At 36.8% G+C, this 13,546-nt stretch overlaps 1 protein-coding gene across 1 annotated transcript in view; it reads right to left on the bottom strand.

Annotated features, from left to right (window-relative positions):
- epha3 (eph receptor A3) overlaps nt 1-13,546 on the bottom strand; it is a 136,810-nt gene that overhangs the window by 38,948 nt on the left and 84,316 nt on the right. The window contains exons 6-7 of the mRNA XM_016471778.1: nt 9,377-9,501; nt 901-1,063 (exon numbers count right to left, since the gene is read on the bottom strand). Of these exons, the coding sequence (XP_016327264.1) occupies nt 901-1,063; nt 9,377-9,501 (288 nt within the window). The remainder of the gene's footprint in view (nt 1-900; nt 1,064-9,376; nt 9,502-13,546) is intronic.

Here is a 13,546-nt window from a genome sequence, read left to right as displayed (position 1 = left end):
GAAACAATCTTGTATTCTCAATCCATTCTTAATCAAATCTGAATGCTAGCTTTTAAATATTTATCATAAATATGTGACATGACAGCACAGGTTTTTTTCTATCAGATGGTGTTGACACATATTGAGTGATGGCAAAGAAAAACACATTTTGTGAGAAAAAAAGAAGCAGCAGGAGGTTGCATGCCAATGTAAATGATTAGCTCCAATGCTGAAAAGATTAATCCAAAATAATTCCTAGGAAATATGTATATTTGTAGATCTGTAGCTTTGCATCCCAGTACTCAATAATCAAGTCATCAGATTATTTTACACAATTTATACACTATCCTACATATCTATCTCTATTCATAAAACATTTTCTTTCATTATGGAATATCTGGTGACTGAGAAGCATAAGTCCATATTCAGAACTTTTCTGCATAAATGATGATCTCAGTAGCACCTCGGTGTACATTTCACACCAGCTATACATACAGAGGTGCCTATAGATGGCTGATCGTGCTCAGAAACCTGTGGAGAGCCACTCACAGTATCATTTCATTACATGAGTGTGCATTGATTTCCTATAAATGTTTCATTAGATAAAAAGGCCTTCAGCAATGCTGCACCACAATATAGAGGTTTACAAAATGCTCAGTCTAAGTGCTTAATAGTGCTGCAGACAACAGCTGCCATCATGGGACAAAAGATGCAGCATGTATCATTTTAGCCAAGTGGTTTATACTATGTAAATGACTTGTATGACAGCGTATTGGATCAGAAACCAAGGGAATGGCGAGCCTTTGTCTGCATTGTTCATTGTGCTCCACAGCTGTGAATAGATTGAATCCGGCGTCGTGACAGCAAGGGAATGTGACTGTAAATAGAGAACAGAATGACAGGAAGTATGTAAATGCTTACAGTCTGGACTGGTCTCAAACTCAAACTTGCGACTGCTCCCGCCGTATCCGGCCGCGGTTCGCGCTCTGATCTGCAGCAGGTAGGTGGTGTCGGGTTTTAGCCCATTCAGAGTAACGTTTGTGGCCTTTGACCTCAGGATGGTGTAGCTGGTCTCTTGTTCCTGCTGTAGGAAAGAAAGCAAGAGGAAAACAGAGATATGTTAGTTTTAGCTTAACATAAACATCCGAGCATCTTTGGCCTCCAAAATAAACGGCAGATAAATAAATCAGATTAATGGTGACTCAAATGCACTTTTATGATTTTTTTTGGTTATTATAATGCAATATTTCATAGAAATATGGAAGAACAAGGATAGAACAAGTCAACATGAAGAGCTTTTCACAACATATTTTAATTCATAATCTCAAGTACACTACTACTCAAATGTTTGGGGTCGGTAAGATGTTTTAATGTTTTTAAAATAAATCTCAGAGACTGTTTTTATTTGTTTAAAATACTGTAAAAATAGTAATATTACGAAATATTTTACAGTGTAAAATATTTAACCATTTTTCAGTTTTAATATGCAATTAGTTAATATTTTACTCAATTTCATTTCTTTTATTTCTATTTGAATATATTTTAAAATGTAATTTATTCCTGTGATCAAAGCTGAATTTTTAGCATCATTACTCCAGTCTTCAATGTCACATGATCCTTCAGAAATTAATATTTATTCAACATGCGTTATTATTATTATTATTTTTTTTTTTTATCAATGTTGAAAACAATTGTGCTACTTAATATTTTTTGTGGAAAGTGTGATACATTTTTTTTTCCAGGATTCTTTTGTGAATAGGAAGAGAAAATTAGAAATAGTTTGTATTTACTATGTATTTACTATCACTTTTGATCGATTTAGCTCATTCTTTCTGAATTAAAAGTATTAATTTCTTTTCAACTGTAGTACATTTCTGAGTAGAACAGGATATTCAATAAGCAAATATAAGTCGGACTTGATTATATCCAAAAGGATTTGAATAGTTTATGAAAAGTGAGATGCATTATTACCACCTACATAAAATATCTTCCCGGGACTGTTACTAATATGGACTGAGTTGCCTTAAAGGGACTTCAGAGCGACCTAAGGCCACTTATGCAAAGCCTTGTCTTAAACAGGAATAGTGAGAATTTGAAGTAAATCATATCTCATTAGAGACATACAGAGGCATCCGTCTGTCTGACATGTGACCTTTCGAGCGTACAGGAGAGGGACGTCCCACCGGACGGTAAAATGCATGCTCATCAGGAGCATCTAAGGCTGCTTGGGACAGTGCCAGCTCATCTTAATATACTGCCACGTTCTTTTCACATTTTTATGGCTTTCCTAAAAAATTCTGTGGTATGCTGATCCTCTCTACAAGCAAAAAAAGCCTAGCTGATTTATGGGGCGTCTTTGCTTTCAAACCGTTGTTTCCAGATGTTTCTCTGACTGGAAAAAGAGGCAGGAGTGAAATGAGAAAGAGCGGAGGTTTCTGTTGTTTAATGTAGGAGTCCTGAAAAGGGGGAAAAACATCCCACAAACAGAGAGATCACACATTTGCCGGCATTATCCAGCACGTTCATTCATGTAACTTATCAGTCTTCAGCCATGGCTAGGTATTATGGCAAACCTTCAAAAGTTGATTTGCATTTTGCTCCATCGTTGACCTCTAAGATTAGCTCACTTGTCCATACTGTAGATACTGAATTTCCCCACGCTGAAGTAATTAATGGCAAATGAGATTTGAGAGCATCTTTTCGAGTATTGGCAAACACGTAACAGATTAAAGCTCGATTGGGTTTCATGTCTAGACTACACATGTTAATATGATTTTTGATGCATGCTGGTATGGACCATAATTGTCAGACGCCACTAGATGAGAGATGCAGTGTACAGTTACATACACTGGCTTTCTTTGAATATCCTTTGCTTATCCAATAATCAGAAACAAATAAAACAGCAATGATAGCACAGCCACATTTAGAACAATGCTGCACTGATATAACGGCAAGTACACAAGCAACAAGGCTTTCAAAATGCGAAAAACTGATTTTGTTTTTCAGATTTTTTTTTTTTTTTAAAAAGCATATTAAATTCTGTAAAGCAGATTAAATTTCAAAAGTTGTTTTTTTGGAGTTTATTTATTTATTGGAAAAAAGTAATAATAATACTTTTTTTCAGCAAGCACACATTCAATTAATAATAATACAAAAATGACAGTCAAGACTTTTACATTGTTATAAAAGATTTCAATTTTAAATAAATGCTGTTCTTTTGAACTTCCAATTTATCAAATAATGTATTCCATTTTTCACAAAATGATTAAGCAGCACAAATATTTTCAACTATGATAATTATAAGAAATTTTGATCACAATACCAGCATATAAACAGTAATACCTTCTGAAAATTGCTTTTGCCATTGAAGGAATAAATTATATTTTGAAAAATATTAAAATAGAAAACAGCTATTTTAAAATGTAATCATATTTCACAACAGTTTTTACTATGTTTTTGATCAAATATATTTAAAATATAAAAAATAATGTTATATGTGTATATATATATATATATATATATATATGTGTGTGTGTGTGTGTGTGTGTGTGTGTGTGTTATATCTTACCGATCCCAATTACAGAAGATACATAATACATAATATAGAAAAAATATAATAAATATACAGCACAGAATTATAATTATAAATAATTATAAGGTTTTTTTTTTTTCTCTCCGAAGTGTACCCAAATGTTGAGTATATGACCTCACATGTATATGAGATTTCTAAAGCCAAAGAAATATGGAATATACAAGCAAAAAATAAAAGCAACAAACATGCACAGGCAATATGCGTCTTTACGGCTTAAATACACATTTCACCACATAAGTAATAATATTTGACATTGACCAGACTTATACAATCAAAACTAGACCGCTGGTTTAGACTGAACATGTTACTTACAGCATTCAAAATAAATGAAAAGCCATATTTTATCAGCATTGCATGTTTTTTTTTCACATTTCTTTTCAAAATGAGCCAGTACGTGCTGTGATGATGGCAAAACATGGGTTCCTGTTAGATCGTAGATGGTCTTGTTGGCCTTACATCTGTTAATGCGGCTGAGTTTTGGAATTTTTGTGATAATGTTCAAGCTGTATTACAGAAACATCCTAACTCTGAATCCTCTCTGTATAGTAACCAAGGTCATTCCATTGAGTAAATATAACTTTTTAAAATCTGGAGTCAAGAATTAAGATAGGAAGTTTCTGCAATACAGCTCTAGAAGCCTAAATTGGAAGCAGTAATTTGGAAATGGGGTGTTTTGGCTCCTCTCACAGCACTTTTCGAATGAAAAACTAATCCAAAACAGCTTTTTCCGGGGTGCCCGAAGAGCCCGTAAGTGTCACCAGCGAGCATCTGTTTGTAAAAAGTGATTTCATCAGTAGATCTATATATCTAGCAGACTGACAAAACCCATCATGGAAAGAAACGTACATATGACTCCAGTGGAAAGCCAGTGACTAATGCAAACATCACATTTGATCTGGATCCGATGACAATCATTTCTACTCCTTTCCCGAACACAGCACAGAAACCATTTCAAACCTCTAGACTTTGAATGCAAAACCACAAATGGAGCGCATCAGGTTTTATGGTTTGAGGAGGCCTCGATTATAAATTCGCTCTGCCACGGAAGACGAAACCAATACCTTGCATCGTATTGTATGCGTCTCTGTTTGAGTCATAAATCTTTTCACAGGTTGTCACTGTTCACTACTCACGACATCATGTGATCAGCTGGAAATCATATACAGGTGTGTCGAAATTTTTGCTGCAAAAAATATATATTCTTAGCATATGTCCTAGGTCCGCATCAGCCACCTCCCAGCTCTGGGGTTTCACAAGGCGTGCAACTGTTACTTTTCGACAAGTGCGCTATTGGTGGAATTTAATATGCTTGTCATGTTCTACTTTGACAGTCTAAATATTGCAATCTGGGCTTACAGCCTCTCTCCGCTAAAGAAGAAATTCTGTAAATATGAAATGGCTTTTCCCCAAGCATTCCTTCCATCCAAGCTGGAGGAGAAATAAACATTCTCAAATACGCTCCGAGATCAATACGATAAACGGACGAAATAATCACAAATGTGCACCATTTCCACTTGTATGAAGAACATTAAAAAGCTCTACCCATCAATAACGCCAGTTTTAGAGTGTTGCCGAAAAGACGAGAGCGATCGGGAATGCTGTAACGTCAGGGAAACATGAGCCAGGGTACTCAAGTATTTAGAGATGCTTGAATTGTAAGGCTCTTTCCTCTCTCATAGAATTGTTAATTTAATATATATACACAAAGAGGAGAGTATTTCCCCCCTAGCGTATAATCAAAAAGAAATTTACTTTAAGTGAAGCAACATGGACCTCTTGGACCTCCGGACTGGATGACGCTTTCTCACAGGAGCTGCATCACTCGGGTTACCGAGCATCTCGTTGCCTTTTTGGGAATCCATTAAGCGCAGTTTGTTTGATTGTGCGCTATACAACATTATGCAGTGTAAACATCATGGAGTTTTTGAACTCGGCCTGTTGATGCCACATTTTCTTTGAAAAGTCATTTAGCAGATCTGGCTCTCTTTTATGAGGTTTATATATTCAAGTCTGCGGCCAGTGTGTCAGTGAATCCAGTAAGAAGATTTGGGGCCCTCTTTGCTTCTCAGTGTGTGTGTTTGTGTGTATTTTGTGAGGGTGAAGGTGGCTTGTTATCCTCTGCCAACCTACATCAAGGGGCACCGAGGGTCTTACCGAGGGTGTCCCTGGCTTTTCCACATGGCAGCACCGCTTGTGTAGGATTTGGGTGACTCCAGCTATGCCTGATGAAGCAGTGCCTCACAAGGTTGTGTAATTAACAGGAATCAATGGAGAGATGGACTAGATTTCATTGTGAACAGGGAACACTGTGCCACCCAGGGTCAAATGAGACATGGAGGATTTCAGGAGCCCCCGAGTGTACTTGTGCCAGATGGTGAAAATAGCTCGCGATGAGCTGCCTTTTGCTTGCAAATGAGGGGATTACGGCCGAGTGAAAGCATTTCTACTGGCGGAGATTTGGGCCTCACTGATCTCACAGAAAGACGCATCACAAAGGTCCTCTGTAGGAAGCACAGGATCCAACGAATCTAACCAACACTCAATCTTTGCCAGCAGATGGAAAAGTGCTATCAGCATATTTGGACTGAATGTAAATGTTGAACACATTCTGAGTGTAACTCATGAGCCGCTATCCTCAAAAGGTCAACTTATAAAGTTTGCCCGTTCAAGAACAATTCAGATGAAACATGTAGGCTTAACTTTTTACTGTGATTCTATGGATAACTTATTAGCTCATTCTGCAGAAGCTTAGGTTATATAATGGTTGTTTGTTGTTCAGCGCTAATCTTCATATACGGTAAATATGAGGCACAATCAGTGGCGGTATTAAACCCTGTTTGGAAATAAATCCCCAGATAACTCCAAGAGCCCTGTCAAAGTTATTTAACCAATAATGCTTACTTTAAGATAACTCATTGCAGATTTTTAAATGCTTTTATTCAGTAAGGATGCTTTAAATTGATTAAAAGTGACAGTAAAGACTTTTACATTGTTATAAAAAAGTATTTCTTTTGAACTTTCTATTCATCAAATAAACCTGAAAAAATTATCATAGTTTCTACAACAACAGAACACACACACACACACACACTATATATACAGTGGGTACGGAAAGTATTCAGACAAAATTAACTTAAATGATTTTAGCAAATGGCTGCAATATAACAAAGAGTGAAAAATTTAAGGGGGTCTGAATACTTTCCGTACCCACTGTATATATATATATATATTAGGGGTGTAATGGTTCTCGGTAAAAAAATCAAACTGTACCGTTCTCCACCCACGGCTCGGCACGCACTTGCACCGCGGTTCAACTTAAATCTGACAACGCATCTGTAATACGGTTCGTTAAAAATAACAACATGTAAAACAGACAGAGTTCGACTAATATATTTTTCTGTCGATTGGCGATGCGCGTGCATTCTGGCTTCCCAATACATTATAAAAAAACAAAAAACATATCAGTGTACTGGATCCGTGCATTGTCTTAAAGTGACAGCAGGCTATTTACCTGCTGTCTGTGTTTTTAATGTTAATCAAACAACAAAAGACAAGGATATCACTCACTGCTTTTGATTGAATAGCTTTTGTAACTTTAATAAGGATTAATCTTCAAGTTATATAGTCAAATATGCAATGCTATTTTACATTTGATTACTTTATTAAATTTCTGTACCTAGAAATTAATGTTATACCTACCTAAAAAACCTGAAAAACCCTGAAAAGCTATCTATCTATCTATCTATCTATCTATCTATCTATCTATCTTTTTTTTTTTTGCTGTGTCACTCAGCCCTAGTATTCGGAAAGTAAACAGTACAGGATCAAATGAGCTGCTGGTCTAAAACACTTGCATGAGCTTTCAATTTTGAACTTAAGACCTCTTTGTCATGATGAGGATGAACCATGTCTTGGAGACAACCGAATCCTATCCTGTCTACAGTTTCAATATGTGCATCTCTGTGTGGTCATACAGTCAAACCATTTACCCACTAAAGCTACGGAATGTTTTTTGCTGCGGGAAGAATTCTGGACGGTTGCCACTGGAGACTGTTCTAGGGCTTTCTTTCACACCCTCAGATCCCCTGCCAGTTCGGGAGAGGAGACTCCCACAATGTCAGGGCCCAGTTAAATTCCAAACCCAGAGTCGCACTTTCTTCAGAGCGAGGGAGACGTTACCCACTTCACCTATAGCAGAAGACATCACAGGATCTGACAGTATGAAAGAGTCCCCTGAAAACTGACCCTAAAAGAGCAGCGCTGATGTGGCACAACAATACTGACCCTCAATCAAAACCCAATCTCTATAAGGCTCATTAATCATACGGCATCTGTAGGAAAGCAGCCGAGGGGCCGACCAGACTGGGTCGTGACTGGAGAGGAGAGGTTTTTTTTTTTTTAGATGGGCGAGCATGGGCTTGCAGCCCACAAGGGCTATAATGGGTAGGTGGTGTTTAGATCAGTGCCTCCAGTGTTACAAGACCAAAGCCGAGATCATCTGTCACTTTCACAGATTGTTAAGAAGGCTTAAAATGAACTGACCTGGTCAGTGAGTACTAAGCAATGTTTCCTCTAAACTGCCTGTGCACTTCCTGCACAGACAGACAGAAATCTGCTTGTCCATTGATTTTAAATATGGAAATGTAGCTTTGAGAAATCGTGTGTGTAAATACGCAGCCCTGATTAATTGGAAGTGCATTATCTTTTTTCATTATTTATCTTGCTTTCTGTTTGTTTCTTTTTTTCCATGATCTCGATAAAAAAATACACATGCATATTAATGTAGTTCAATTTGTCTGCTGTCTAAACAATCAAGTTTGAGGACTGCACAATTTAAGTACACAGTAAAAAAAAAAAATAATAATTTTTCGAAGGAGCGAATAAAGCAAAGATTATTGGAGTATGTTTTACAAGAAAATACTGTTTCAGCTTTTCTACTTCAAAATCTCATGTTTAATTTAATGTGTCACTTGCTGTTTCTTTGTAATTGTGAAATTTGTTACCAAATTCAGAGGGGAATTGTTTCTGCACCAGTTTTTTTTTTTCTCAGATTTGTAGAATTACTTTTATTTTATTTTATTTTATTTTATTTTATTTTATTTTATTTTACTTTATTTTATTTTATTTTATTTTATTTTATTTTATTTTATTTTATTTTACTAGGCCACAATTAAAAAAAATGTCATAATTGTGCTGTTGTTGTTGCTGTTATTATTACTATAGAATTTATTATATAATTTGGTCTACCAACATAGTCTAATAAATAAACTACTCTTTAGAGAGTTTTTAAAAAATATTTGTAAGTAATTATATGATATGTTTATACCGAATATATAATACACTTTATTATTATATAATATATTATGTTTTCTTTGCAAAAAAACAAAACAAAAAATAAATAAATGAAATAAAATAAAATAATAAAAAAACATATAATATAAAAAACATATATATATAAAAAAAAAAAAAAAAACACTTGAATCACTGGGGTGATTCTGTTTAGTTGGCTGAAGAGACTGTCCAAAAGAAATAGGTTTCGCTCAATGAAAGCAAAAATTAAGGTAACATTGGTTCAAAATTTCATTTCAGGCAAACATCTCTTAGCAGAGCAGACAGACTCTATTTCACCTCGAACAATCAAATTAAGCCACATCAACTAATGACTTGAAATGCTCCCAGGTATATGAATGTGCACTCTGGACCAAGATTGCTAATGATGCCAAATATAAGGGCAAAGTGATGACTTCAAATGAAAATGTTAATGCACTGAATGCCCACAGCGAATCAAAATTAAACTGCTCCCACCTTCTCATAGTATTTGACCTCATAGTCCAAAATGATTCCATTGGGTCTCTCTGGCTCCATCCATGACAGTGAGATGCTGTTTCTGGATGTTCGGTCCTTCCTGATGACAGTCACTGCAGATGGAGCTGCACAGAGAGAGGGAGAGAAACACACAAAATGGAAAAAAAGTGGATTAGCTGTTTCCACTCAGGCTGTGATGGTATTACAAGCACATAAAGCCTAAGGTCATGGGAAGTTCAGCTGACATTTTCATTCAACAATTTGCATTCTGTGAACTGGTTCCTGTTGACCTAATCGAGTTTGGTCTCCACTGGGGGCCGGTTTCAAAGTTGGGACTGAAAGACAAATTGATGCAATCAGGCAATGGCTGGTTCCTGCAAACAGTGGCTACTTTCATGTCAAGTCAGTACCTCTAAATTTAAAGCTTGGCTCATTAATTCAGGGCTTTGTGATGCCAAGGACCCCCACTTATGAAGTAATCCATTCATGAGTGACCCAGTTTCTAAATAATGAAAGCAGGTACTGTGAAAATACTATGAAATATTATTCCAATTCATAATGACTGTTTTATATTTGAATATATTTTAAATGTATTTATTTCTGTGATCAAAGCTGAATTTTCAGCATCATTACTCCAGTCTTCAGTGTCACATGATCCTTCAGAAATCATTATAATATACTGATTTGCTGCTCAGGAAACATTTATTATTATTAGCAATGTCGAAAACAGTTGTGCTGCTTAATATATTTTTGTGGAAATCATGATACAGGATTCTTTAATTAAAAAAAAAGTTTAAAATAACAGAATATAATTGAAATAAAAATATTTTGTATCATTATAAACGTCTTTACTCTCCCTTTTGATCAATTCAATGTGTCCTTACTGAATAAAAGTATTAAATTCATGTATTTATATATTTTTATTTATATATTTATAATGTGTGACCAATAGTAATTGTGATATTTGGGATATAATGACAATGCCATAATAATAATATTAATAGAAATAATTTGTTTTTATAATTATATTTATTTATTTATTTATTTATACTCAATTTATCCTTAGTTTTTTATTATTATTATTATCTCCACTGTGCCATTCATACCTTGCACTGTTTTTGACGGTCCTACAACTTAAATGTAAATTTTACAAATTTGTCTCAAAACTCTTCCATTGTGCTCTTTCTAGCTGTATTCTTACGTAAACACCATCATTTGATCAAGGTCTGGCGAACCAGCATAATTATTCAGGGCACCCCTGAGATAGATTAGCAATCTAGTCATTTACTGATTGCTGATTACTGATAACCCTCCGACTAGTCAATTATTTTTGAAAAATGTAAATGCTACAGGCATCCAGCGCAAAGTCTCCCTCCGCTCTGGCACTTCACATGGTCACAATCTGTGACTGTAATTCAAGTCCCGCTCTCCTCCAGCCTGGCACTCGTGTTCTTTTTCAAATTTACAGCTCTGTAATTGCAAGGCAGCAATGAGGCCATGGAGGCATCTGACTTGCCTGTGTTTTAATTTTATTAGACCACAGGAAAAACATGTTGTTCTTTCAAATGTTCATGCTTTCCTTGATTGTGATTATACAGTCTTGAAATGCTTCTTTTCCCCTGGAACTCTTTCGTTTTTTTTTTCCGTCTATTTCTCTTTGTTAATGAATCCAGATGGGCTCACTCTGTTTCAGTTTGCAGCCCCGCTGCACAAGCCCCTTCCCTACGGCACTCTGATAGGGGAGGAATTATTGAAGTTATATAGTGGCCGCAGTTTATGGAAGCTCTGATTTATAATGTCTGGACAGCAGGCTCATTTGACACTGTGTATCTATCTCAGCGTTCACAGCGTGAACAGATCAACTTTGTCTTAAAATCAAAAGACAAACACTGGTTCCTACAAACCTTCTGAAAGAAAGTGACAGCAAAGAGAGCGATTATGATTATGTTTTTAAAACCAAGTGAGCAGCCTTCTTAGGGAGCATTTTATGGCATCATAGGTACACTCTTGGGATGTGTCTGAATAGTTTTTGATATTTTGTTGTGTTTTTGTCATTTTTATCTTTTTTTAATTTGTCAGTATAATTGTAATCATTTTTATTGATTCTTTTTAGTTAATTTAGCTTTAGTTATTTTAGTACTTCAAGTCAAACTAAGCGAGAAATGAGAAATCGTGTCTTGGCAGCTAGCTGATATAAAATAATTAAAACTAACAAAATAATTAAAAATAATTAAAAGTAAGAAGAATGCTATTAATGGTTTTAATTTTAGTGAATGATAACAGCCCTGTTCCAAAATCACCCCCTATACCCTTATATAGTGCACTATTTGAGGGGACAAATTTGTAGTGATGTCCGCAACCATAGTGGACATTGTCAAGTGCACTCATTCAATCCCATAATGCACCTGAGTTAGAAGGGGTACAATCAAAGCCACTGGAAGGCAAGCATTCAACCTTTAGCCAAAAAAGTGTAGCTGCAGCTGCGGCTTTAGCAGGGAACGAGATCAGAGGCCGTGTTTTTGTTTTTGTTTTGGAATGGATGTCAATGTAGGAGAGGCTTCACTATGCTGAATAAACAGCTTTTTTTAGGAAATAGCTTATCATTTAATTAATCGACAACCTGTTCGCTAATCTTCAACATGTTTTACACTAAACAATACTTTTGTTGGGAAATATATGTCAATTTTACCTTGATAAAAATTTTATTTTTCAAGGGAAGGCAGAGTAGGGAATGTCGCGACAGGTAGGACTCATTTAAAACATTATTACCAGCAAATGTGTGTTGCATTACTATTTATAATATTGTTTATTGTCTAAAAATATCAACGTTTTCTTTCTTTAGTTTTCAGGTTTTACCTGAAATTAGACTTGAATTGTAATGACTATTATGTGACCATATTCCTTATGCTGATATAATGCATTTTAATGAATAAAGCACAACTATTTAAATTATTGTATTATATTGTATGTTCTTTAATGAAAATATAATTTCTTCTTTCTATTGCTTCCAAGTTTCAATAAATAGACTTGAAATGTAATGACTTGTGACTGCTGCCTATTGTCACGGGTCAGGGTGCCCTCTGGCTCCCTCTGCTGTCTGTGTGTCATCTCTTTTTCGGCAGCTTGTGATCGGTGCAATCAGTGCTGATCTGGCAGTGGGGCTGCGCGGGTTACTGGCTGCCTCTACCCCACCTGTTGCTTATTACCCTTTCCTTTATATTCCTCTTCCGTCTAGTTCTTGTTGTGAGTAGATTGTTTTGTGTTCGATGTGTTTTGTGTCCGGGGTTCTGGTTGTGTCATTCTCAAATGTTACACTCACCTCTGTCTTCCCTGCTCCCAGGACGCATAGAGAGAAGGACTTCATCTCTCTGCCTCACTCAACTCTCAGGTTGTTGGTCCTGGGCCAGCGCTGAGTCTTGGGAAATCTTCTAATCCCTTGGTCCGCATCACACTGCTGACCGAAGTTGGATTACCCCCAGAGACTGGCTCGCTATTCACTGAACTCTCAGGTTTGTGGTCCTGGGTGAGCGCTGAGTCTTGGGCTATCTTCTAATCCCTTGGTCCGCATCACACTGCCGACCGAAGTTGGATTACCCCCAGAGACGGGCTCGCTATTTTGGTTACAGTTTTATTTGTTTTTGTTACCTTTGGAGAATAAACTTTCTTTGCATCTAATCCTCTGCCTTCGAGTCCCCTGTCTGCCTCGGCCCGTCACAGAATCTACTCACCAGATATTATGGACACAGCAGAGGAGGATGAGATGCGCCGAGCCCTGATGCAGCAGGACGTTCTTCTGGGTCAACATCAGGAGGAGATCGCGGCTTCCCGCCGCGCATACTCCAAGATCTCTCTCCAGCTTAACCAGCTGGTTGAACGGTTGGATCAGCTACACACCAGCCCTCCCGCGGCCGCTACGGTAACTCCTCCTCCCGACCCCGTTGGAACTAGTAGCCGTTGCACTGAACCACGGCTCAATCCTCCTGCTCCTTACTCGGGTGAGCCTAACACTTGTCGCTCCTTTTTGTCCCAATGCTCTCTGACTTTCTCGCTGCAGCCTTCCTGTTTTCCCACGGAGCAGTCCAAGGTAGCTTTCACCATCATGCTCTTGCTCATGCTGAATGGCCATGTGGGATATCGAGCACAACTGCTGTTCCTCCTTTGAGAGTTTCT

The sequence above is a fragment of the Sinocyclocheilus anshuiensis genome, unplaced genomic scaffold, assembly GCF_001515605.1.
Source record: "Sinocyclocheilus anshuiensis isolate Anshui unplaced genomic scaffold, SAMN03320099.WGS_v1.1 scaffold616, whole genome shotgun sequence".
Lineage (NCBI taxonomy): Eukaryota > Metazoa > Chordata > Actinopteri > Cypriniformes > Cyprinidae > Sinocyclocheilus > Sinocyclocheilus anshuiensis.
The sequence above is the reverse complement of the archived record's forward strand: the minus strand, read 5'-3'. Positions and strand labels throughout refer to the sequence as shown.